The 27,691-nt window shown below is 42.4% G+C and overlaps 1 protein-coding gene across 1 annotated transcript; it reads right to left on the bottom strand.

Moving 5' to 3' along the window:
• Window positions 1–306: 306 nt before the first annotated feature.
• Window positions 307–27,121, bottom strand: SCGN (secretagogin, EF-hand calcium binding protein). Its single transcript, XM_021528782.2, has 11 exons — window positions 27,000–27,121; window positions 26,420–26,490; window positions 16,395–16,487; window positions 15,767–15,856; window positions 14,824–14,880; window positions 13,845–13,922; window positions 4,867–4,922; window positions 3,357–3,402; window positions 3,185–3,244; window positions 2,232–2,300; window positions 307–910 (listed from the first exon to the last, which is right to left on the bottom strand). The coding sequence occupies exons 1-11, from the start codon at window positions 27,070–27,072 to the stop codon at window positions 782–784; spliced, it is 822 nt and encodes a 273-aa protein (XP_021384457.1). The 5' UTR covers window positions 27,073–27,121; the 3' UTR covers window positions 307–781.
• Between the last annotated feature and the right edge of the window lie 570 nt (window positions 27,122–27,691).

Genomic DNA, 27,691 nt, shown 5'->3' with positions numbered 1-27,691 from the left:
TTGAACCCTTGTAGGTTATTTCAGTTTGGGTCAGAAGAGATGTGTCCTCCAGAAATGATGTTACTCTGTGGCTTCATCCTGAGGATGACATGTGTGAGGGTAACACATAAACCACATACGGTGTGTGTGGTTTCCCCATGGGAAGGATCTAACATGTTTCATTACAGATTTAAACCCCACAACTGATAGGCATCACAAAACCTCTTGCCATTTGATGCCTGTTACATAAAAGGCTACAATGCACAACCTGCCAGCCTGTGGCAGATAGCTTTCTGTACATAACACATAAACTTCAATGTTACTGAATTTCTGTAATTGCCATTTTATTTCTGCACAAATACACTGTCATCCATCCAGTATTTTAAATGCACAAGGCACAATGTTCACCAAAGTAATGACTTTACACCTATAAAATGACCACCAGAAACATCTAAGTACCTGCACTCTGACAGCACTGAGGGGATGTTTTTGAGGAGATGCTGTTCTATCCTAAGAGAATGGGCAGGGCAGCATTTCATGAAGCAGAATAACAGCAACCTCTCTTCTGAGCAGCTCATCGGCTGGTGGGCAAACATTGCTAAGGGGACCCACAAGAGGCAGCAGCAAGCAGACATCACAAAGGAGCTGGTGGAGCAAGGAGGCCACTGAGCAAATACGATTCTCCAGCCTGGCAGCATGGTGCCTCAGCTCCCCACCGCTCCCACAGCAGCACAGAACACACTTCTATAAGGAGAAGCAGGCAAATCTTTCAAGGAAAACACAAGCACAAGCACTTTCCCAGCTATGGGTTAATTTTCAGCCCGAGACACAAAGCTAGTTCAGATTTCTGAATTTTTCCATCCTTGTTCACATCGCAGTGGTTGAGCAGGATCTGACGGAACTTGTCCAGGTCCACCCCACTAATGCTGGGCTGCAGACAAAGAGAAAAAGAATGCTGAGAAAGAAAATGGCTCCGGATTTCCCCATCATGTAAAGCAGCCCACCATGTAACAACTGGGAAGTCCACCCAAGGAAGAGTGACCAAAAGGTCTCACATCATCTCATATGCCATGGGGAAGCAAACAGAAGATGGGGAAAGGGTGCCCTAAAAAGGCAGAAGGTGCATGGAACCATGAGTGACTGTGTAGAAACACACTAGGACTCTTGTGCTCAGTCAAGGCCAACAGTATCTGATCCATATAAAAGAAAACTTCAGAAAGTTGTGTAATGCAGATCCCTGCTCTACCAGACCTGTGCTTTCACCTGGTTTCCTCTCTCAAACCTGCCGTGCAAAGACTAATGTGACTTTTCTGTCAGCATACTGCTATTTGACAGAGTAGTCAGCAATGTAAAAATACCTTTTGTGGATCAAGTTAATGTTGAAGACACATTTTACAGGCTACACAGTTTCTGTATGCTCCTAATGCTGTACTGCTTGCTCTGCTTCCCTCATTCTCAGGAGGGGATCAAATTCACATGCACAGTTTGTGGTGTCCAAGGGCAATGCTGATGAAGGCAAAGTACAAATTTTTCTCTTTTACACACACACACAGCACAAATCCAGCCTCCTGCCCACCCCCACACCCTTCCCTGCATACTGCATGGCCAGAACACACACATGCAGCCATCAGCACACAGCTGCCATTCTCTGCTCTCTCCTGAATGGATGTGGCAGCACAGCTATCTCACACTGTGTGGAAATGCAACAGTTCAGGCTCAGAGGAAGCTAAAGATCGCATTCTGTTTGGGTCAAAAGCTCTATCTTGGAGTGCATTTGGAAACTCAAGATAATCCAATGAAGACAGACTCTTCTGTCCATCAGGAGCTGAAGACACACACCAGGTATGATATTCTTGGTTGCAGACAGACCTCAAGTAATTTTCAATTGTAACCCTGAGATGAACTAATGAACCATGAGGTTATTCTGTTGAGAACCACATCCACAAGGAAAACAGAAGAAAGAAATTGTGATGACCCATCCATATCATGCTGTAACATCTGCCCAATTCAAAGTATGAACTAGAATGAACCTTTTAAAAATAGTTGCTGAGGGAAGCTGTATTAATTTGTGAGGCAGAATTTCTGTGATACACTGAAATGCTTTACAGTATACCTGCTGAGATGGTGACATTGCCTTCTGCTGATGATCAAACTAAAATTTGTCTCTATGTTCTTACTAGTGTCTCTGTGTACATAGCCTCTCCAAAAGCACTGATCTTTAAGAGTATAAACAAACAGAGTCATGAAGATACCTTGACCAGTTCCATCATGTCTTTGACAAACCCATCCACTTCTGGGCCTTCAAGTGCTCCTGTTTTACTCTGAAAGAAGGAATAAACATCAAAACTCCCCAGTGAGTCAAAACTACTACAGTGTTTACTGGTGAGTACCAATACCTGGTCACCAGGCTCTCTAGCATAAAGGTCATACAATCATGAAATGGTTTGGGTTGGAAGGGACATTAAAGATCACCCAATTCCAAGCATTCCACCATGACCAGGGGCATCTTCCACTAGCCCAGGTTGCTCAAAGCCCCATCCAACCTGGCCTCAAACACTTCCAGGGTTGGGAAATCCACAGCTTCTCTGGGCAAACCTGTTTCAGCTCTTCAAGACCCTCACAGTAAAGGATTTTTTTCCTGATATCTAAGATCGCATTGTTTTTCCCAAACCATCTCTTCCCACCAAATGGGAGCAATCTCTCCCACCATCCTGAGGGAGTTGTGTGACTGCCAGAAGCAGCACTGAATTACTGATGTCTAACAGGCAGTTAAACGTTTATGTCTGTCCTGAGCCAGACTCCCTAAAAAAACATAGATTTGGTATGGGAAGGGGGTTTATTTTTCAATGTGGTGGTGATGCAGATCCTGAACTGCCAGAGACTGTGAGTGCAAAAGCCACCACCTCCTCTTCTTCCCTTGCATCTCCTGCAGGAAAAATGCTAATGCAGCAGCACTGGCTATGGCAATGGAGAAAGTCAAAATGGGTACTTGACACAAGATCTCTGAGCATTACTCCTCTCTCTCCCTATTTTATCCCTCCCAGTCTGGCATCTGGGCTCATGGGCCATGGGCTTGGGCACAGCTGCTGCTCCTCAATGACTCCAGCAGCACCCAGCAGGAGGAAGAAGTCTCAGCAGCACACGCTAAACCTAATACACATTTACAAATCACAAGGGAATGAACTAACTGACTCATGGGACTCACAACATCATAGTGTGCAAAGATCTTCTCAAAATCTCTCCTCCTTTCTTCTGTGCTGCAAGCCTGCATACAGAGAGGACAAACAAATGAAAAATTAAAGCAAAAATTTCAAGTTTGAGCCCAGGTCATCTTACCTGGAGACAGAATCAATGTATCAAACATTAGTGCTACTTACATCCATCTTGAATTGTAGAAGAAAATTTTCCTGGAGTGCCAGAATCCTGAATGGAGAGATTTTAATTATGATCTGTTTGTTTTTTCATCTGCACACGAACTATTCTGAGCTCTTCTTGCTTGCAAAGTAAAGGGATGTTAGATTAAAGACCTATAAAAGAGAAAATTGCTTGTGGGGTTATTTACAGTGGGCTGTTGTGGGAACACACACCTTCCTCCCTGTCTGATGGAGCAAAGAGGGTGCCCTTTGGTTCACCACAGAAATGCCTATTGGCACCATTGCATCTCCCAGAGCATTTCTGGTGGTCCTGCACAACAGAGGGTGTCAGTTTCTGTAGTAAGAGCTAACAGACAATCATTCCTTGTAAACTGGATTGCTGTGCTGCAATAAAGAAAGTGATTTATGGCTCTCTCTTGAAGGGAGGACTTGGTTGTTGTAAAATGTAAAGGACAAAATAATACTGGTCTGTACACCAAGACTGGCAGAATTCCTCTCTTTTCATCTCCTAAACCTGTCAAGCACTAATAAACCCTTTTCTCTCTCCAACTGTTCTGCTGACCTTGAGGGTTTTTTTAGAGCCCATGGCACAGGGCATTCCTGAACTGTGTCTGCACATGGAGGGATTTGGAGTCTGAGAAATGTTTTCAGACTGGAGGAGAGCCTCAGATGGCCTGGTTCCCAAAAGGGAACAGTATTTAAGAGAAAATTGTAACAGCAACCCCCTTTAGATATTCTCCATCCTGCCCCAGATTCTCCTCATACATTTCATAGTCAAAGAAAACTGCTGTATGCACTGCAGTTATTTGTGCTGGCATTTGCCAGGATTCAAAGCACAGAGTAACAGTGGCAAACCAGCACCTTCATCCCCTCATCCTCTAAACTAGCCTTTTAAGACTGTATCTGAAAATTTAAAGTTCTATCTAACCAATGCACATAGTTTAGAGAGAGAAGCATACTCTCTATCTCTCGGCAGTGAAAATCATCTAAAAGCTTCTGAAGTATCAAGGACAGAAAAGAGACAGAGGCCCATTATTGAGATCCCAGCTTAATTTACAAGCATTTCTCCTTGGCTCTCTAAATTCTTTCCTACTGCCACTGCCAAACTTTTTTGTGGTGGCACTTTCATTGTTCAAAATGCAGTAAAAATTCTTTGCAATCCCTGCTGCATGTAATGATGATAAATAAATGTATGTCTGAGGCCCTGTTGAAAAGACTGTCATCCTTCTTCTGGAGAAACAGAGCCACTGATTGCTTTCCACCTCCTGGGAAGCACCTCTGATTATGCCAGAGCACATTGATGTTGTACAGACAGATCCTGGCATTGCTCCTATTCCTGGCTCTAGATTCTCAGATTATTGCAATGGGGACCATGGGTTGGAGAGGTGGGATCAGAGCAGATCTAATTGAAAAGGAGGTAGAATTCAACTGCACGTCCCTAGAGGGAGAACATCACCTTGTGTGGCTCTACCATTGTGAGCTGAAACACACCACCAACATTATTAAATCCTACCTTGCCAGGTCATTCAGGTCCAGTCGTCCATCTTTGTTTTTGTCAAAGATTTTCATCTAGAAATCAAGAAGACAGACATAAAACAGATGGGCCATAGGGAGAACACACATACAAAGAAAAAAAAGGCAGTATACATTTTGCTCTGCCCTGTGCCCTTCCCTCTACTTGCTCAGGGTGTTTGCCCAAAACCTGGGCAGCATGGCATCCTGTGCTTGCACCAAGTACAAGGGTGGCACAAGGGAATAGCAAAACCCACCAGCTTTCTTACAGCAACAACCCAAAGCAATCAAATACCAGTGCCACTCCCTTCCCACCTTACATCAGGATAAAGCAGGTCTGCAGGAAAGACCTTCAGAAACTAAATACTGATATTGCCCTGGTCCTGGAAAAAAAAAAAAAAAGCCAGAAAAAGGGAGAAATTTCTAAACACTTCTACCTGGACTCCATCCTTACCTTTGACTGTTGCTGTGGCTTACGTGCAACTGAGGTGCAAATGCCACCTTCTAACCAGCACTCGGGTCAGGATTTTACACCACTAAATCTGTAGGGCTTGCTTGACTCAAGCAAGGCCCATTTCAAGGCCAGCTGCTAGAATGCACTAAGACTCAGAAGAAGGTTCAGGCTGCCAGCATCAAGAGGTTAAATGTGAATTCAAAACTTATTCTTTTCTTTTGCTGAATAGCATCATTTTGATGAGCCATCACAATAAAAATAATATTTATTTATTTATTTGCTGTATTTGATTCTGCATTCCCCTTCAAGGCACAAAAATAGTCTGTTACAAAGAAAGGGGTGGGTGTGGGGGGGTGATGCTTAATGAGTTGCAAACCTGAAAAACTCATGGTTCAAAGTTCTATAAAAAATGTATATTCTACATTGTGTGTGGGGGAAGATGAATATACTATGATATATATTTGACCTTTCTTTGTCAAATACTCAGCTAAGCAATATGCATTATTCTCACCTTGATATATCACATTTGCTTGTTTAGTGGTTGTGCAGAGTAATTGGTTCACTACAGATCTTTTGTGCATTGCACAGCTGCTGGAGAAGCCCTTGACCAGCCCCATCTGACAAAACTCAGATGGACAGGATTATCCCCTATGACATAGCCTGAACACATGGGAGCCAGAAGCATGTCCTGAGAACTTCTCAGCAGTGGAGCCAGGGCAGAGCCTAATAAACATGTGAGAAAAGGTAGCAAGCATCTGGAGAGATACCATTTCTCAGGGAGATTTTGCCTGTTTTGTTAGTGCTGCCTCTTCCCTGCCCATTGCTCAAGGGGAGTAAGGACAGCAAGACCACAGTAATCCTTTATTATACCACATTTAGACTGAGATTCTGCAACAGATTCTATATCATTAATTATTCTGTGTATTTTACACTTGCGAGGTTTGGGTGGAATTTTTGGAGGTGTTTGGTATGGGTTCACTTTTCCTCCCATTGAAAGACAGAATGAAAATCCTATGACTGATTGAAGGCCTATATTGAGATATTTGGAAAAATAGCATCACGAGAGCCATGTGGGTGTTCAAGTGGCACAAAGAAAGCTATTTTACCATTTAACTGGCCTCTGACAAATGTGCTCTGTGCAGAGCCACTTAATGACAGTGGAAAGACTTCTGAACTTACCTTAGCTCTAGAGCTGGGGAGACAAATAAAGCTCCCAGGCCATCCTGAAGATTTACCCTTGATAGCATCAGTCCAAGTTGTTCGTTTCCAGCTGATCTAACTTCTTGCATTCTGCTTCTTGCCCCATTAGACCTCCCACAGCAATATGGCACTTAGTTCTTCTCTTGGATTCTCCCATGTTTCTGAGCTCCTGAAAGTGTGTTTTATTTTCTCCCATTTCTGCTGTATCTCAGAATTACAATATTGAGACTAGAATTCAGTGCTTCAGCCTAGACTTCAAATTCAGATGTGTTTTTCTCTCTGTGATGCCTCAGAAAAGCAAACATTGAGTTTCTGGGAGAAGTTCAACTCTGTGATCACCATGTCCTGATCTCCATACGAGCTCATGGGACCAGGGCAGAACTGGTGATTTTCTGTCCAATAGCCAGACTTGGGGCACAATTCTCATTTCACATAGGATTGTCTGGGACAAGTCTCATGTTTCTTTTCCAGTAAAGCATCTCCAGGCTTATGTCCTTTTCTAGGGAATAAATAAATAACTATCCCAGCATGGCTGTCTTTGTCTTGGGACTTCATGTGTCCTGCCTGCATCTGCATCTGCTCTACTTTGGGGGTGCAGCATATTTTCATGGTTTAAGAAGTTGCAAATAATCAGGGAGAGTTTTGTGCACTCTTAATGTAACAGACTAGATGAAAGCTGGTGGTTCATTGTGTTTCATTATCAATTTTGTGAGCATATGGTTTTCAATCCTACCAATTTCTGAATCCTTTACAATATTCCTGCAGCAGTGCAGATCCCAGTAAAACACATTTAATAGAGAGGTAATAAACTCCTTGGTGGATTACATAATGAAAGAAAACATTCTTCTCTTGCACTGTGTCTTTTCAGCTTGATATTAAAATTTCAGTGACTGACCACATCTACTTACAACTAAGCAAGTCCCCTCCCTGACCTCCTTCACTCAGCTCTGTAAGAGAGAACCTTTGTGTTTTCTGTGTTTGGCCTTTTTCTGCCACAACTACCCTGAATACGATTTTCAAACACATGCAATATTTTGATCATCCATAGTCAACAGAAAGAAACAAAGTGTGTCTGGAAGAGCTATGCCAAGCTAATTCTTGTCCAGTGACTAATACATGAAAGATGGAAAACATGTAGGGTAGAAGGGCTGGTGTTCACTGAATTAGTTCAGGTACCACAGCTAATAAGATAGACCAAATCCTGTTATTGGGACAAGTGGAGCTCATGCATACCCACTACATGGCAGTCGTGTGCTGCATTACTCAGGGAACAGCCTGGGGAAATGTTTTTTAATCAAATTTTCAACTGTCAAGCATGTGAGTGTTTGATCTGATCTGCTAATTGTGTGCATGAGTACACAAAGAATGACAGAATGACAGAGGGTACCCACCCCATACGACAAAGCATACATAATGGGAGAAGCAGATAATTGAAATGGTTATGAGGTTGTTTCTAATTTAAACTTTTGCCTTCACACACCATCTTGATATGTTAAATTTTATGGATTTTCAGTTTACTCTCTTGAAAGGTATATTTACACTGCCAAGCTGATATGAAACATCTCAATGTGGTTAAGGACAAGGTCTGCCATGTTTAAATAACACCCAATTTTACTAAAAGCTCTGTTGCATCTAGCAGTATGCTTTATAAAATGATGCATTTCCGATACTGTCAAGCTACCCCCATGTTTTAAAGTGTTTGCACAAATTAATTCACTGACATTTTAATGGCAGTGCACCAAGGGCACACCCTGTTTGTTTGAATCTACTCTGAGGCACTCTGAGACAGACAGAGAATATTTAAGAGCTTGGTTGGCAAATAAAAGTTGTTACATCTCCATTTTTTAAAACTGCAAAATCAAAATGGCCATCAGCTTTTAATTCAGCAAAGGAAATATCTCTGCTTTCTCAGTCCAGTGTTTTAAAGGCCACTGAAAAACCACAATATGACAAACACACACATTATTTGAAGAGTAATATAAATCTGAATTATTTTCCATGACAGAGATAAGGAAAGAAGTAAACAACCAAAAGAAATAGTTCTGTGATCAGGAGATTCAATAAAACCTGCTTTCATACCTTCTCTGGCTCTCTTTCTTTGTATGCAATTAAGTGGGACACTGAGAGAGTCAGTTTTACTTGACCTCCTAGACTCACAAATATATTTTAATATATATATCATGGGCACCTATGCCCAACAGCTGAAACAAAAGTTGGGCAGGGAGTACAGAGGTTATTGACACTGTATAAAGACAGGCATCAGCCCAAGATGCAGGACTGCCTAAGACCTCTTTCTTTAGGGAAGGATGGGGTTACAAAGGCATTTCAGAGTGACAGGAGGGCCCAGTGGCCAGCAAGTTACCCTCAGGACAAAAGCTCAGTGTCCTGCCCAGCCAGACCACCTATGTCACATAGACAAGTTATTCAGCATTTTGATTTTTAAGAGTGATTTGATTCCTAAGAGACCAAGGCATTATCTGTTGGGGTGTTCAGAAGCCTGCAGTCTCCTGAGTTCTGTTGGTTTTGATCTTCAGAAATGAAGTTTGAGCTTAAATGGGATTTTCTGCTTCCCTTGGCTTATGCCACAGCAAGTGTGGTGCAAAATTGGGTGTGACAGCACCCCCAGCATTAAAGTGAGAAGGGACACAGGAGGTGGATTTGTGTTCATTAGCTGTGTGGGTCCTCTCGGTCACCTGGGAGAGAGGCTGGCATGGACCACTACCGGGAGGAGAAGGGATGAGCAAAGAATGCACTTTAGGAACAATCTTTTAGGCTACACTCTACTCCTATGGTACTTCTAGAGCTTTGGGAAGTTTGCTCGGTGTGTTCACAAACATAATAAATTCTGTATAGGTTTTTTTCCAATACAATAAATATTTGTCATTTCACTATTACACTTGTTGGGTGGTCGTATGAGACTTTTTTAACAAAGACATGCTACCCTGACTAGTAAGATGTTAGAGGTCTAAATCTCCTGAATTTTCTGTGCTTTGGCTTTTAGTTACTCACAGAGTACGTTGGCATCAGCACTGAACACAGACTTTCACATGGAACTGACCACACTGAAACTCTGCATTATCCTTGCAGAGGTGACAGGCAGCAGCCACAAAAGCACCAGAAATCCCCCCAATGTACAATAAAGGTAGTCCACAGTGCATAGTCGTGGACACAGATTATGCTCAGGGAGAAGGCAATCTCTTTCCTTTTGCACTGAGAAGATGAAGAGCCCTCAGCTGCAGGCTTGTGCACTCAGGGCACATAACTCAGTGCCCAGGAGAATCTCTGCAAATAAGCCCAGCAAAACCCTGGTGTAATTATAGCTGGGAAAAAATATCTATTCTGCCTTCTCTGGGGTTCAGATTTCATCCTCAGTCATCACCATCTACAAGCTTTCAAATGCTGTAGTTCATGACCAATACTTGTTATTAGTCACTGCACTTACATTATTCCCTCTCTAGAATATTAACCCATGGTGTGCAAAGATGGCATGCAGGCTGGACAAGAACTGTCCTTTGAATCTTACTGAAATGCAATAATGCTCAGATTGAAGGATTTTTTTATGCTCCATCTGACATTATCTGACATTATGCTCCATCTGACGTAAGGCAATAAAAAAAGGGAATGTCAATGTTGTATGTGTAACTGTTTCAACAGAATAAACAACTTAAATTGTTGAAGTTTGACTCAGAAATGAGCTTGCCCTGCATGCAGCTTGTAGACATGGGGGTTACAAACTAGAAGTGACATGCTGCTATCTGGGAAGCTGTGGACTATCAGAAACCATATCTCAAATCTAGTTCATATCCTGGCATTTACAATATTCTGCGTAAGTGCACAGCTGTGCACACACACAGGTAATGGAATCTGTCACTCATTAAAAAATGTTGCCAAATGCATATGTGAGATGGATATTTCTGAGCTGAAACTTCAACAGGACCCAGAAATCTGACAGCTTGACCTTGGGGGCTGAGGGGAGGTGGGAGGGATTGAAAAGTTTGTTCTACTGTCATCATCCACAGTATCCTCATCATGAAGTATCAAAGGGGTCAGTCTTCATCTCTCCAGCTTTTGTTAATTCAGGAAGGCAGAAAATTCTCACCATGCTATTTAAACCCTCCATCCATTTTCATGTATGCTCACTCTGTCTCCCAAAGCACACACTGTAGGGCCCCTGGGCCCTCTTCTCAGGAAGTTCAGAGCAATATCAGGCTTCACACCAACCTCCAAGCACTTGCTCCCTGCCAACAGCTCTTGGTCACTGCCTGTGGGAAGGCAACAAACCTACAGATTGTTTTCAAAGACTAAGAACTGTGAGTGGGTGCATGTAAATAATTATTAACACACATGTAATGACTATTAATACAAATATGTATTTATGTAGGCATGGAAGAAAAAAACAACAGTGCCTACAAAGGGGCTTCCTCACCACAGCATTGTCACCTCAATTCCCCCATGAAGAGCCTTGAGAACTCAAATGTTCTTTTGTGATTTTCCCCAGTGGCTTTAGTGCTCTTTTGGATTTGATTTAGCAGACTCACAGAGTTTGTGCAATGCCGATGTGTTCACTACCTGTTGTCTTTATAGGAGTTCATCACTTGTTCATCAAATCCCTGATCTATACCAGTGTTCTCTGAAGGAAGGATGTCAAGGTCACAAGGAAACAGAATAGCCTCTTAAGAAGCGGCTGCTAAGCAACCTGATAAAGTGATGTTCCTTTCCAGAGATGACCAATCGCTTCCAAAAGAAATACTCTCTCCCTCTTCTCAGCATTTTTTTTAATGCTGTATGAGATCATTCATAGCAGGACAAGGGGCAAGAGTTTAACAAGCTCTGGTTGGTTGATATGATATCTGCTCACACTGCTCACAAACTGCAAATACCCAGCCAGAACCATAAAAATTTTTCCCTCAAGCTTAGGGTAGCTTCTTCTAAATTATAGTTTTTGCCTTTTCCCCTTTATCCTCCAGAAGGCCCTAGGGTCCACTCAGTATATCAGTAGCTGCTTAAGATATGTGCAGCCAGCTGTGCACGTACAGAAAAGGGCAGAGATCTGTATATTCCTGTGGAGACAGATGGGTTTACAGCTCCCTGGGACAGAGCTTATTCCAACTGAATAATAATTACATTGGCTCTTGAAAGGCCTGAGCTGAATAGTCGGGCCACCCTGCGAAACCCTGTAGGTGTGTGCAGCAGAAACAGGGTCCTGCTCACAAGGACTTTGTGCTCTAAAAAGATAAAAGGGTGGGAGCAAAGCAATAGGAGAGAGGAATAAGTATGTCCAATATGAGGAATAAGTATGTCCAATCTGCAGAAAAGGAATCACTGCTGCTGGTTGTCAAAGATATAACAGAGTCAGGGAAAAAATGAATGGGCCACTGACCCATTTATCCAAAATAGTGGTGATGGTGGCAGAGTCCAGTGGCAGTGGGACTCTGCACTCCAACAGCTCCTCACTCCATGTGGGAAAGGGGAGAGAGGAAATAAAGGGTCCCCATTATCCTGGGCCTTGACAATAAACCTTTGAGTCACTTTTTCGTCTTTAATCCAGCCCTGCAAATGCAAGGCTGAATCTTTCTTCCCTCCCTAGAATTTTGCCTTCTTACTTCAGATAACTTCCTATGGAATAATTTGTGGAGTTTATCTGATGCTATAGGATACTGCCCATGTGGATAATTTTCTGTCATATATGTAATATATATGTTCACATCCTCTATTTTATTTCAGGATATCATAGTATAAGATTATGTCAGTGGTAATTTCACACCCTGCCTTAGCTTTTGGGATCAGGTGTTTTTATAAATATTCTTGATCTTCAGCTTAAAGAATTGCAAGGTAAAAAATAATCATCTGCCACATTTTCATTTTCTAATAACCATTAATATTCCTGATTCTTTTGGCATTGCAGCTTGGCAAATCTTTGTCCTCAGGAGCCAGATTTGCATTTCAGATCATAGATTTCCCTAGATATACAAAGCATTCCCTTTTCCCATATCAAATCTTATCTTCCAACATAGACATTAAATTGCCTCTCTGAAGATACGAAGCCCTTCTACAAGAAACCATGGAAATAGAAAGCAGACCTCCTGGCTCTCAGCCCTGAGCTGCATTGATACCTGGCTGCGTTGGGGTAGCAGAATCACAGATCTTTCTTGGGAAATGAAAGGGAAAGGAAATGAGTTGGAGGAAATGAACCACCCACTGCCTACAAGCTTCAGATGGCCTATTCCCCAGCAGTTGATCAGAGATTAAACACCAGGGATGGAAACCTTAATGGAGCAGAATGAAAGATATTTGCTACCAGCAAATGCTACCAGAAATATTTTTGTCTTAGCTGTGACTTCTGGGCTTTTTTTGTTTTCCAACTCCATCAGTTGGAAAATTATTTCTGTAGCTGGCATTCCTCTCTCTTCACTGTCTTATAAATAACAGAAACAAAATATACACTCTTCTATAACAGTGCAGTTTCTCATACTGTTCTAAAGGGTCACATATCTGGGCACACACAAATCACACATACATAACATGGTATTGCAAAATATGTGGGCAGCTCCTTGTTTGCTTGCATACCAAGCTGGTTTTTAGGTACAAACACAGATTTTGTGCCAAGAAACAAAGCAATTCCATCTGAAAACCATTTAGAAAATTGCAGTGATAGATGTCTGCTAGTGGAATTCAAATTATACCTTTGAGAATGACATCCAGAAATTAGATATTTTTTCCCTTCTTGTTTTTAGATGTTTAGATATAATAAGTTGCTCTAAAATCCAGGTGACTGATGCTAAACCCACACCAAATACTATGTTGTTGATTGCAGTATAAAAGCTATACTGTGATAAGCCAGGTGGAGAATTGGCACTTTCAACCTCTCAGTTTTTCAGAGAAGCAGCAGGGAGCCAGCAAGGCTTGCTGGGCTTTGCAGAGCAGAAAAGCCAGATACCTGCATGACTTGGGAGTAAAAGGATTTGCTAGGAGGAAGAGAGGAAAGGAGGAAGTGAATAAGCTGGAGATCTGCCTGAGGCTGAACATATCCTGAAGAAGGATGCACCTCACCTGTATTTAAAGGGGTTTAGAGCTCAACCAGCTTTGGTGTAAAGCTCTTGAGCTCTTTTCTCATAGGAAATAATTCAACTCTCAGCAAAACTATTTGAAATGCATTCACAGCCGATGTCCAGTGCAAAGAATTGTTAGCAGCAGTATGTGCTACCTCCGCACAGGGATCTCTGACAAACCTGTTAAGAGAGCTTTTATTGCCTGCAGACGTTGACCCTAAAGGAGATTTTAGGCTGTACTCAGATCTAAACAACATTAATTCTATATTTTCTTACCATAGTATCAGTATATTCTTCCAGTTTTACTTCAGCAACCATCTTGTTATGCTGTAAAAAGAGATCTCGCAGGAAATCCTGTAGTAAGAAAAGGGAGAAAATTTACTCTGTAGAGGAAATTAAAGAAATAAGAGTAGGAAATTCAATTCAAATTCAGAAGGGTTACACAAATCTAGTTTCATATTCTAGGCTATTACTAGTGTCTTCAGTTTGACAAAGTTAATATTTTGTTTAGCTGAAACATGGGTTTTTTTGAATAAATTAGAAAATAACTAAATTTTCCCTGGAATAGGTATACTGGAGTGAGTCCTAACAGACTCACAAAATAAGCAAAAGACAGCGTAAGTCCTGCAATACTTGCTAATTGATTTCAAATCAAAATATTTGCATTCAATAAAACACTCAAGCCTCCTCTAACATCTTTGCTGGGACACAGGCTGAAGCCATACACTGAGACTTCAGGACATGATGTGCAGCCCAGGGATGGACTTTTGTGATTACTGGCTCAAAGTGTTTGAGTTATGGTTTCTGAACAGGCTCTTGCCTCAATAGACTGAGCTTTAACAGGAAATCAATGTTCAGAAAACCTGTAGGTTCAGGAAGAGATTGAGAAGAAATTCCCTTAATAAAATACAATGGCTTTGGCTCTGTTTAGCTGGGAGAAGCACATGTGCAAAGCCAAGGCGAGGCAGTGCTCGTGGGGCTCACTGGATGCCTCAGGTCACCAAGACAACTGAGGTCATGGGACAAGGCTAGGGGGAAGCAGGACATCGAGGGCAACAGCAAACCATCCTCCCTCCAGCAGGGCCCCTGAGACCATGCCAGAAGGCACAAGTCCTTAAACTCACTATGAACAACCTAGAAATGCCATTTGTCACTCACACAAAAAGACAGCAAATTGGTAAAGCCTATGGAAGGGCTCCCATTGACCTCAGTGAGCTGTAGGTCAAGCCCAAAGAGATTTGTTAGAATAACTTACTTTGAGTTCACCAGCTGAAATAAATCCACTGCTGTCAGCATCGTAACTGCGCCAGATCTGAACGGGGATAGATTGATGTGAGCACATAAATATTGCAGTTACTCATCTGCTCGGTGATAGATTGTAAAGATTCAAAGCAGAACTTCCATAATGAGCCAGTTGTTGCATTAGCCCACATTTAATTAATTCTATATGAAATAAAATAAACTTTTCACACAATAGCTCTTACTCACACTTGGATGCTGTACATGCTACATGCTGCTATCACATGTTTAATACAGACACATTGTCTATAAAAGGAAGACAATAATAAGAAACTATTTTGCATTTCTTACCTTATTTGTACATGCAGTTTCTTTTATTACTCTCAGTCAAGGCCATATACAACAGGCCATTGATCTGCAGAAAGCCTCAGCTTGTATGTGAAATACAAGTAACCTCATGAAGTCTTGGAAAAACTGAAATTCCCCATTGGGATACTTAGGGGCAGAGATCAGAGGAAGATTGGGCAAAGTTCTATGGGCTTGTTGATCCAATTTATGGAGGTTTCCTCTCCATGCCCTAACAGTCTAATGTTTCAGGATAAAATGGTGCTTAAATGGTGCTCTGCTGTCTTGGTCTCTACTGTACTGCAGCTGAGGAGCTGTAGGGGTGAACTGATGAGTGGGGACATTTTGTCTGTAATGGCATGACTGATAGGTGGCTGAGAGTGTTTGTGAAATGTAATGAGTTCTCTGGGTACCCTTGGTCCAGTCTGAGATACCACACCTCTGTTTTCCTGGTGTAAATAATGTAAAACCATCTCTACCTGAACAGGTCAGAATGTATTTTTCTTCCACAATACCCATCTATTTCCCCAGCTGTGTTTTACAGAGGACAGAAGGGTTGGTGTTGAAGAAGCTGGTGGTGTGCGAGGTGGAGGAGGCAGTGTCGAGATACAGACCCTCATGAATTCCACGCTGTTGTCCAAGGGAGTTTCCCGTCGGAAAAGCAGTAGGAAGTTCTCATCATCCGGCAAGATCATATTTGCAAGCTGGATAAAAAGCATTAAAAAAAATCCCCACAACAAAAACCACACCCACACCATGAAAGTAAAGAAAGGAAAAAACTTGGGTAGGTATTGATCCAGTATGTGAAATATAGGTTTGGCATGTTTCTCTCTTGGAAATAAACTCCAGACCAAAGGATCTGGCCAATGTAATACTCCATGAGTCACCTCCTCTGCACCCAGGCTCTATCTTCCAGATCTCCCAAGTCTGCTACAGGTCTTAATCACAAAATAGTTTGGGTTAGAAGGGTCATCCGATCCAACTTCCCTGCAATGGGCAGGCACATCTTCAACTACATCAGGTTGTTCAGATTGTTTCCAGGGATGGGGCATCAACCAGCTCCCTGGGCAACCTCTTCCAGTACTTTACCACCCTCATTTAGAAAAAGTCTTCCTTAAATCTACCCCCTTTCAGTTTAAAACCATTACCCCTTGTCCTAGTCCTACAGACCCTACAAAAAGTCTGTTCTAATTCTCCATCCTTCTATAAGAGAAATCCTGGGCTGGGGTTGGGCAGAGATACCTCCTGGATTTGTAAGCGTCCATCTGTGGTGACATCGTAGACAGACATGAATTGCTCCTTCATCCTCTGAACTTCTTCTTCTGTGATGGTGCTCTGCCATGGGGAAAACAACAAGTGCATGAAAATTGCTGGCAGCACTAGAAGACCCTCCTGGAAGAAATCTCTCCTCACTCACAGATAATCACCCAAATCATTGCATTCTTACAGTTGGGGGTAATGCTTTTAAAAGCCCACAGACACATTGTTGTGGATGAATTTTTGGAAATAAGTCCTATGCCTATCCTTGCAGATACTAAGCTTTCAGTTGGAAGATCAGTGTTTGGGAACCCAAAAATATTTCAGTGACACCTGCTTCTTTACCCAACTGTTCTCATTATATCACTGGGTTTGGTTTTGCTCAAGTGTGTGTTACAGCAGTTTCCAGCCTGGCTGTTTTCAGCTTGTGCTTTTCAGGAAGATATCCTTATCCTTGAATGACATCTCTGCAGTTCATTAGATCATCAGCCTTGAAAGGTGTCAGTGGAGCCAGATTGTTGCTTATTATTGCCTGTCAGCTGTTTCAAGACCTGGCACCAAGCCCTGTCAGTGTTTCTGGGTTAATAGCACAGAATTTCAAGAAATTGACATTCTCCTTGTATCTGCTCAACCCCGTAATCGATTTATACACAGTGAGGAGTTCTCCAGACTTGTCAGGTTATGTGTCTTGACAGGAATTGCTGTGACAGGTGAAACACACTGCTTAGGTTCATCAGGCATGGTTTCTTTAGCAGAAACCATGAGGGTACCCACTCTGACTGGACTACACAAAATACAATTTCCTCACTATGTGAAAAGGCTTCTGGTCATATGAGTTTAGGGGCTGGGCTGGGAAGCTCACCTAGTTAATCCTTCCCAAGAAATTAAGCCTAGGTTACCCTCAGCACCCACACTGAAGAAGTCCTGGCTTCTCTCCCATTTATGTGGGAGTTGGCCCTGAAACATAAACTTTAAGGAATTTAGAGATTTTAGAGGAGCTAAGATTTTAGTTAGAAATAAGCCTTACTAAAGTTAATTAAAATAATAATAATAAATGAGTAGGCCTTGATGAAGTTAGGCGTTAGTAATTAACTAATAATTGATTGCTTGTCAGCACAGTGTTTAGTTAGCTGGGTTTATAATGAAGAATATAGAAACTGATAAATAGCTTTTAGGAACATAAGACAATTGTGGGCCTCCTCTGTTCTGAAACCAATTGAAGACAAGGAATGGGAGTTCTGCCAAGTTCATTTGTCATATTTGCATTGAAAAGGTAGAAAGGTCAGAACGAGGAAGACTTCATTTACTTCCTCATTTTGGGACCCCTCCCCATGAAAGGGACCACCGACCCATTTCAAGGGACAAACTATGCATACTTAATAGATTTTAAAATGATTAGCATACGAAGCAAAGAATGGGATGTACCAAAATTATGCATATGTATTTGTATTTTGGTAATTCAATACTTGTATGGATAAAAGGACTCTGTAATCACCTGGAAGCTGCAGTGTGTATTTGGGAGCTATCCCACATGCTGCCCGGTGTCGAATAAACATACACTTTCTAACTTTATACTGTTAGAGAGTTTTTGTCCGTCACAGTTGGATATCGGTACTAGATCAATATCCATATTTTTTTAATAAATCAGCCTTCTCTGGGAGGGGAGGGAAGAAAGGGAAAAGGATAACTGACTGTGGCATACCTTTGTTGAAATCCTTACAAGACAATGAATTAGTTTCTTCCCAATCCCTGAATAAATGTCCTGAAAAGTTTTTATCATCTCTATAACCAGGTGGATGTGGGACTACAGCTATTCCTTCCTGGGTCTTCTAACCTGGTTTCTCATTCTTTCCAGCTGCTATTGAAGCTCCATTATGTCGTACTCTCCCTTTTTTATCACTGTGACACAAGACCATGAGTGACTCTCCCAAATTTACCCAGTGCATAGCTTCACACATTGCAACCCTTGGGGTGCTCCTTGCTGTGTAACAACAAGGGTGGCAGCTCCCAGTTTAGGGATGAAACACCAAGCAGTGATCCCACTGGGATGCACCCAAGGTGGCAGGCCCCAGGAGGAGTGGCTGAAGGGGTCCCAAGGCATGGTTCCAGGATCCTCCTTTCCCATGGTGGTGTCCAGAAAGTCCTGTGGGCTTGGGTGTTGAGGGCACAGTACATCACTGAACACACACTTTGGTTTTCCTTCCCCTTGGCATTGTAGCTCACCCCCATGCTATTTAAATTGCCTTCTGACAGCACCTTGACACTTTAAGACACCTCCCAGAAGTTAGGCAAGCCTATCAGTTGCCAACTTCAATAAGCTTGCAAAGTACTCTTAAATTATCCTCTCTCAGCCCAGTAGGAGGAGTTACTTCCAAAATGATAATCACAGCTGATACTTGAAACGTGTATTGTGCATTTCAAACTAGTCATTTGTTAAAATGCTTATTGCTCAACTTGGTGTCAGCTATTAACCACCACTTCACTGAGCTGTCTGTGGCAGGGACACTCTTACCTGCATAAAAATAGGACAGCCTCCTTTTTATATTCTGATGTACACTATGGGATACATCAAATAAATGCCTGGAATATTTACAATATTTACACAGCTCCAAAAGCTTTTAGTCCAAGGGGTTAAACTACAGTGTATTTTTCAATCTGGACAATCTTTTTATCTTCATAAATATTCTACTTATGAAACACAACTGGTAATAGTTCTACCAAAACCTCAGGCTTTACTCACAAAGAATAAAATAATAAAGCACAAACTGGCTTTCCCAAGATGGATGTTCAAGATAAAATTATTTCAATATTAAAAAAATTTACACTAAGAACAATACACCTTTTGTTATGACCATTAGTTTTCAAAGGGAACCTTTCTCTTTACCAAAAAAAAAAAAAAAAAAAAAAAATAAAAATCCCAGAAGACTGAAAAAACCCCGACAGATCAAATAAGATATTCCAAAAAGAAACTAAGGCTGGGAGATCGGGTTTTCAAGATTGACCTACTGGTGGTGCAAACAAGTAGCTTGCTCTATTTTCCATTCTATTCCAAAAACATTTAAAAGGCTGGAAAACCCCCATAATGTACCTGGTATGTTCCCCTTGTCCAAGCAAGGACATGATCTGAAGACTCACCCCACCCCACCCATCAGCAAGGAGGCTGGGGCTGCACAAAAATTTGCAAGGGGACACAGCCAGGACAGCTGACCCAAAGGATATACCATACCATATGGTATGGTGCTCAACATATAAAGCTGGGGGAAGAAGGAGAAAAAAAAGATGTTTGGAGTGTGGTGTTTGTCTTCTGAAGTCAGCATGATGGAAATTTGCTTTCCTGACCATGGCTGTACAGCTGCCTGCCGGTGGGAATTGGTGAATGAAATCTTTATTTTGCTTTTTTGCTTGTGCCCTTGGGTTTTGCTTTATCTATTAAAACACCTTTATCTCAACTCATGAGTTTTCTCACTTTTCTGATTCCCTCTCCCATTTCACTGAGGAGTCAGTGAGTGAGTGAGTGGCTGTGTGGGGCTGCCTGCTGCATTAAATCATGATGTAACAAATAGCAGCATACAAAAATGTGCCTCTTGTCTAATAAGATGGAAGAGGAGGAAGCAGCTTTGCAGCAAGTAAAAGTCTGTAGCTGAGCATATCTTTATCAGAAAATGCAGTCTTAATTATGTTGCCTACCGCAAGCAACAGAATCCTCAACCAATTTCAAAGGTTTGCAAAGCTTTGCCTTTTGTGAGGGTTTAAGTGAATGCTATTGCATCCTTTCCAGTCTCTCTGTACAGAGAAGCCTTTCTTGTAATTCCATTTTCCCTGGTACATGCACCTCCCTGAGTTTGTGGATGATGCATGGTTTCCAAGGGCTGCTCTCACTGCAGCCAGGAAAGAAATCTTTACTACTTACCATGAGAAGGCCAGATAATTATTATTCTCATAACAGAACACAGTTTAAAATATTGCCATGACTTTGTTAACGTATTTTTCAGGGTTAACAAGTAAATTTCTTCCAACAGATGTTCTTCCACAGAGTTTTACAGAGAAAAGCTTCTGTGCTTCAAGTTGCCATAACAAATTAATTTTCTGCTTTCTGCTTTCTCCTTTCCATGTCCAGTCTCTGTCTTCCCTTTTGTGAAAACCCTTTAGAAGTATTTATAGCATCACAAAGGTAATCTGGTTTTTAATAGTATTTGTAATCACAGAAAGGGCATGATCACATATTTTTAAAATTTCTGCAGCATTTTATTTTTTTGTCATGGCTGGTTATGATTGTTTAGAAGCCTGGTTGTAATCTGTCTTCTTTGCTAATTCATTCCTTTTATATTGTTGCACTCTGCCTCATGCTGACTAGTTAAATTTTTGTTCCTTAAGGGATTCATGTACTTGGCAGAATTTTGCCTTGATGAAAACACAACTGTGAGTCACTTGGTTTGGAGGGCAAAAAATGAATGTATGGAGCACTGCAGAGCCTTTCCTACTTGATGAAATGGGATGTCTCATTTAATTCTTGCTGGTCAAGAAAATTCTGTAATAAACGGATTTATTTTTCCTTCTTGACATGATTTTAGAAGCAAGCTGCTATATTGATTAGGGTATAAAAAAAGATGAAACTTCATTTAAGTGACTGTGATGCCCTGTTTCTTGGAAAAAACCTAGAGAATTTTCTGAAAATGCTGGCTTGAACATGTCTTCTTAGTGTTTCTGCCAAATATGATTAAAAGGCCAAGGGTCCCACAGATATAGAGTTCCTACAAGATCTATGAAAATAAATTGTGTCTGCCAAGGAGGACAGTTGGAGAAGAAAATCAACAACTATCATGCCAAAAGCTATACAGCACAGATATGAGGCCAGCAAGGACCAGATGAGAGACACCAGTAATGTACACTTTGACTTTAGAAGAAGAACCTTTCATTTTTGGGCCAAACATTTCTTCATTGTAAAAACTAATCTCATGAATGACTTTGTTACCCCCATGCAATTGTAGGTTGGATTGTCTGCATAATTGTGGGTTTTCACCCTACCTCTCCAGGGCCAATTTCCCCTTTGGGCCAATCTTTCTCACTTCAGTGCTTTCACTTGAGAATTTGGCTCTGTATTTTGGTTAGGATTTTTGGTCAGGATTTACTGTACTCCTGCATGCAACAACAGATGAGCACTTACCCTGTCATCCTGCATTGTGTTTTTGGTTTCTTTTTTAACTCTCATCAGCACAAATGTGGGAAAGCTTTTTTTTCCCATAGTAGACACCAGTATCCAACACAGGCTACTCCAGTCTTCCCTGTGCCATCGTGGTTTTGTGGTTACGTTTTGGACATGTTCTCTGTTCTGTCCTCTCTGCTAGGCTGAAATTCGTTTGACATGCATTTGAGTGATAAAAACATATTGTGTTGGTTTTACCATGGGTATGTTGAGTTTGCATTAAGAAATACCTCAAGGCACTTCCATACCTTAATGTGGAGGAACAGGATTAAGAACTGTCCAGGGTAATCAAGGCTGATGAAAGCCACACCTAAAGAAAGATTTGGCAATAACCTATTGCAATAATCTATTTGGCAATAATCAGAATGATAGAATGGTTTGGGTTGAAAGGAACCTCAAAGATCACCCAGTTCCAGCATCTTCCCCTAGACCAGGCTGTTCAAAGCTCCATCCAACCTGAACACTTCCAGGAATGGGGCATCCACAGCTTCTTTGGGCAACCTGTTCCAGGGCCTCTCCAGATAGGATAGGAATGGAGTTCTTTCCTGATGGGAAAGAATTCCATCCTAATATTTAATGAGGCAGGATTGCCTGGGGGTTAGAATTCTGAAATATTCTGAAAGTGGATGCAAGTTGATTGCTTTCTGCTGGGGATCTTCTTGCTTCTCAGCTGCTGGTCACCATTGACCTTAGGTCTCTTGGGGTGGTAAAGTACATGGGAATTCTGCCTTGGATGGCTTTGAGGCTGGCTGATACTTTGGCCATTAAACTTTGTTTGACTAGCTGTTGCATTCCTGGCCATGCTAACTTATACACATTATTTAGACAGACTGTGCAGTGTGCAAGGCAAGGATGAAGTGCAAGAGCAGCTGGAGGGTGTTCCTACTAGTAAAGAGCAAAGTAAATCCTAGAAGTAAAAAGCCAAGACAAATCCTTAATGGATGCTCAGAGTGATCTCTAGAGGATTAACTTCAGTCCCTTCCAGTCATAAATATCCATGTGGTTTTCAGGCAAGAGGGATTTATACAAGGGTAATACCTGTCTTGTCTGATCAAATCTATACTTCAACAATTGTTGTGGTCTTCTACACACTTACAGTTAGGTGAAGGCAACCATCCTTTATTTGGAAGTTTTCTATCTGAGTATAATTTAGGCAAAGTGAAATACATTTCTGAGAAAGCCCAATGGCAATGTGCATTTCTCTCCATATCCACCCAGACATCATTAGTTTTATGGAAATTTTCAGTAATCCAACCCCAAAATTTATAGCTATTCCTCTAGAAAACTCTCATCTAATTACTATGAGACTGTATATAGAGCTTCATAGAAAAGAGCAAGCAAGGAAGATCCTTGGTACAGAAAGATCTTGGTACAGAAAGAAAGATGTACAGGAATGTAAGACAGAAATGCAGGAGCTATAGTTCCTGTTCTAATAAAATTATTTCTTTGACACTGAAAGAAACTGTCCTTTCCACTAGGCTTTCACCTCAGTATAAAAACTTCTAGAAAATGCATGGATAGAGGTGCCATAATGTAGGAGAAAGAGGTCTATGAAAGAGCGGAAGAGAGCTCAGGCAGCTCACTGCAGCCATGCAGCAGCAGCTTGGAAGCTGGAGGCTCAAATGGTTAGAGAGAAGTCACAACAATTATAAGAGAAACAGGCGGATAATGCCAGCAGCTAGAAGATGTAATGCTAGCATGGGGATGAATTACACACACCTGGAAACTGAAGGGATTTTAGAATAGAATAGAATAGAATAGAATAGAATAGAATAGAATAGAATAGAATAGAATAGAATAGAATAGAATAGAATATTCCAGCTGGAAGGGACCTACAAAACCACTATTCCAATTGCCTGACCACTTTGGAGCTGGACAAAAGTTAAATTATGTTGTTAAGTGCATTGTCCAAATGCCTCCAGCAATCACCCATCTGGGATTTAGCTGGTTTACTACAGGTCTACTACCTTTGTTGCAAAGTTTTCCCTTTCCCCCCACAATTGTTGATGGTTCAATAAAAGACAATTAATTGGCCTCCATCACTGGATGATATTTCAAGTTTCTTTCCTCTCTCAGAATTGTCAGGAAGAGCTGTGTCTCTCAGCTTCCCAACAGGCTCATTTTTGCATTGTTTTCCCAGCTGCTCCCATCCCCAGGCATTTAGTGTCAGCTGGGCTGCTGCAGAGTAACTGGGAAGAAAAACAGAGCTGAAGGACCACAGTGGTCATTAAGAAAAATAACAGCTTAGAGAATGCAGTCTGAAAAAATATAATTATGAAGCCATTCTCTATTCAAGCAGAGACAACTTCTAGTGCTGATAACATTATTTATCACTGATGTAGCTCTTCAGACATAGACACTAATTAATCCTTGTGACACATCTGTAAGTTGTGCCAGTGTATTGCTGTCTCTCCCTTTTTACTGTGCAAGGAAACTATGACATTAAGAACCCAAAAGAGTAAAGGTCAAGATGAGTGGTACAGCAGAGAGATGCTCAGTCCCAGTTCACTGCTTTTATCACAGAGGACACTTTCTGTAGGATGGTAAAACCAATGCAGAGGGGACCCTTTATCCCTCCTGCCATAATCACAAACCTGTACAATATAAATCATGTGAAAAAGAGAAAAATGCCTCAGTGTCATTAGACAAATTCATTGTACAAAGGTAGTTAAGACCTTTGTCTAACTTGGTGCTCAAGTGACCCCCATACCCAGAGGAGTGGGCAGAGGACTGCTCTTAGCCTCCCAGGACAAAGCTCCCCTTGGATTTTCTGCCACAAAGACAGCCTACTCTGCTTGCAGCCTGCCATGTAATTTTATCATTAATATTACCAGAGTGGAAATACTGCCAAAAATAGGCAAGAAGACTAGGGAGGAATAAACTAAAAGCACTTGAGAGCCTGTCTGAACACTCTGAAAGTTAGTGAGCATGGTCCGTCAGAATTAGCCTATTTATTCTAATTAATAGGAGGAGAGGGAGTTGGTTCTTTCTCCATTCAATTTGTGTTAAACTATCTCTTTTAATGGCAAAACTTCGATAGCAGAAGCAAAGGAGATGCAAACTGGATCAGGGTGCTGAGTTAAGCTAGAGTCATCCAAGCAGGGACTTCTAACAAGTAAAAACCTATGACTGATTTCTTAAAGCAGGAAGTTCATTGCTAGAACACCCTCATTTTGCAAGTTCTGCGTGCTGATAAATGACACAATATAATGCAGTTTACACTGGTATCGGCAAGACCACAAAAACTGCTGTAACACACCAGGTTTGCTACTCAGCTGGTGTGATGCTGTCCCAGGACCTCATGTGAGGGATGCACAAGGGCAGCTATGGGCTAGAGTGGAGCTTGGAGTTTCTCTTGACTCAGATCCTTAGGAAATTGCTTTCAGCATGAGATCGCTGATTATCCCTGGATTTTATCACCATCAACTCACTCCAGAGAACCCCACTACAGCACTGAGCTCTGCAATTTCATTTTAAGCATCTCCTTCAACATCTCACGTTTGCTGTCACTGAGTTTGTTTGAGCATGCTTTTTGTTGCTGTTTCAATAGCCCAAGACTAGCAGCTTCCAATTTAATCTTTTGTTCCTGGGTAAACAATCACAAACTTTCTGATTTCTCTTTAAATCAGCTTTTCTGTGTCCCCAGATATTCTTACTGCTGAATCTTTTTTTATTCGTTTGAAGCCTTTTACATGCCTATCTCTTCATCTAACCATTCATGCTCTGAAAGACATTTCTACAGAAACTGCCAATATTTCAATCCAAATTTACTTGCAAATTAAATAAAAATACACTCAAAAAAATTACTCAAACCTTCTGTTTCCTTTAATTGCAGCCCTACAGATCCAAGAGTGCTAAATTGCTTGTAAGTACAATTCTGATTTTACACTCAATACTCATGAATTTTTGTCTTTTATTAGCTATCTTTTCTGTCTTTGTTAATTAATTTTTGTTTAAAGGAATTGTTTCATCTCTGGTTTTTGACACACCCTCTCGTTCCATTTGGAAGATGTTTCTCCTTTCCCTATCTGGGCAGACTCTGTGTAGTGAAAATATTACTATATCCTTTGTAAACTTCTGAGTGCTGGCTTGAGTGGCAGGATTTCTCCTTCACTGATGGTGACACTCATAGGCAAGGTATGACCTGGAGCCAAGGAAAGAGCACCCTGCAAATTGTAGTGCAACTTCTGTAGATGCAGATAATGAGAGAGGGGAAATGCTGCCAAAACTAGGAAAGGAAACCAGGGGAGAACCCTAGAAACACTGTAGAGCAAGGTCTGGATCTTAGAAGCAACAGAATTGACGTTCATTTGGCTTTTTGCCATTTGTGGCAATATAGACATAAGCTTTATTCCTAAGCACCATTTAAAATTAATGACAGTATGTTTGTTAAAAAAAATTGACCTGGGAAAGAAACCTATCATATTAACAAAACTAACCATCACAGGCTTGAACAAATAAACTGTGAACATTGCCCTCTCGCTCAGCTAGCCAGGTTGTGCCCATGCTTGTTTCTACTCAACAACACTAAATGACTTTCTCTCCACTCTGCCAACCAGCCCCTTCAGCTGGTGCCAGCTGCGATCTCCCCCTGACCAGCAGCTGTTGGGCTGGAGACAACTGATCAAACTGCTCAGCTGACTGCACTTGTTGTACGTGCTCAAATGCCACCCTGTTGCCAAGAGAAAAGCTCTTTACCTCGGGACTGCTAAGGAAGTCGGCAATCAGGGAACAACAAACACAAACAATCTCTCAGCATAACTTTTTTGCTTGGACCTGATGGGCAACAACACAGCACAGTACTTACTTCTGGTCCCAGTTTCTCCAGGAGATGATGAAAAAAATCGTCAAGCTCCTTCCCTTCTATGTAACCATTGTCTAAACAAAGAGCAAATATATTAAGGATCAGGGATATGTCCCCAGTTCCAGGAACTGTGTCATGGGCTGCATGCAGGTAGTTGAAGGCTTCAGGGTCAGGATCCCAGCCGGTGGCCCTGCCTGCCCACTCAGGGGAGCCTCATGTCCTATTCAATTTCATCTGTTCACTCCGTGCGAGGGCTGGGCACAATTGCCGTGCCTTTGGAGATTTTCTTACAGAAAATTTTCAGAAACAACAAAGTCCCAAACTGGGACCCAAAAAGAGAGCAGCAGATGAAACAGGGAAGTGATGAGAAGGCAAAACTTTTGGGGTGGAAGGAGGAATTACAGCTGTGGTGAGGAGGAAGAGGTGGGCTCGGAAGCACCTGCAGGACGCGGCAGATGTCAGTTCGGACAGCCGTCCCCAGGCGCAGCATCGCAGACAGCCACACCGCTCCCCCTGCACGGACAGAGCCCTGCAGGCACCCCGCACCCCTCGGCCGGCTCCCCCCACGCCTGGCCCCACTTGCCGTCGGCGTCGAAGCGCCGCCAGGCCCCGAGGAAGGCGGCGGCGTCCAGGCGCCCGGCGGCGCCGCTCTCCATGGTGCTGCTGCGGCCCCCGCCTCGCCCTCCCTCGGCGGCGCCGCCTCTGCCCCGGCCCCGCCGCCGGGCCCGGCTTTCAGGGCGGCGGCCCCGCCCCGGGGGCGGCCCCGCGGGGGTCTCCCCCTTCCCGGGCCCGTCACACCGGCCTCCCGCCCGCCCGCGTCCCGCCCGGCTGTGCCCGCGCCGGGGCGGCACGCAGCTCGGCCGCCGAGGTGCGCTGGAGCAGCCCCAGCCCGCAGCCCACGCTTCGGAAGAGCCGCTTGCCAACGACCTTTAAAGTTTCAAACCCGCCCGAAGGCAGAAGTACTGGAGGGAAATGTGAAGCTTCAGAGTAGTGCAGCTTAAGGCGAGAAAAAGGAGTTTTCTGAAGCTGGTAACTCTCCTTCTGGGTTTATGAAAGCAGAGCAGCAGCAGGCAGAGTTCTCTCGGCTTTTCGTTCCTCACAGCCATCGGGACGGTAACCCTCGGCAGAATAAACCAGAGGACAAAGAGAGACAGAAATCTGCATTGTCTTCCTCCTATAATACTAATCAAATGGAGAAACCGTGGGGTTTACGTTCTCTGTGCTGATAGAGCGTTGATGGCCCAGCTTGGGAGTAGATTTGATTTGAATGTCACC

The sequence above is a fragment of the Lonchura striata genome, chromosome 1 (genome assembly GCF_046129695.1).
Source record: "Lonchura striata isolate bLonStr1 chromosome 1, bLonStr1.mat, whole genome shotgun sequence".
Lineage (NCBI taxonomy): Eukaryota > Metazoa > Chordata > Aves > Passeriformes > Estrildidae > Lonchura > Lonchura striata.
The sequence above is the reverse complement of the archived record's forward strand: the minus strand, read 5'-3'. Positions and strand labels throughout refer to the sequence as shown.

What these genes read in the sequence shown, in the direction of transcription:
- SCGN (XM_021528782.2), bottom strand. Translation starts at nt 27,072, where the DNA reads ATGGAGAGCGGCGCCGCCGGGCGCCTGGACGCCGCCGCCTTCCTCGGG. An exon ending in GACCTGAATGACCTGGCAAG is followed by an intron (nt 3,403 to 4,866) that starts GTAGGATTTAAT and finishes CTCTCCATTCAG; the next exon opens with GATTCTGGCACTCCAGGAAA. An exon ending in ACATGATGGAACTGGTCAAG is followed by an intron (nt 911 to 2,231) that starts GTATCTTCATGA and finishes CTTTGTCTGCAG; the next exon opens with CCCAGCATTAGTGGGGTGGA.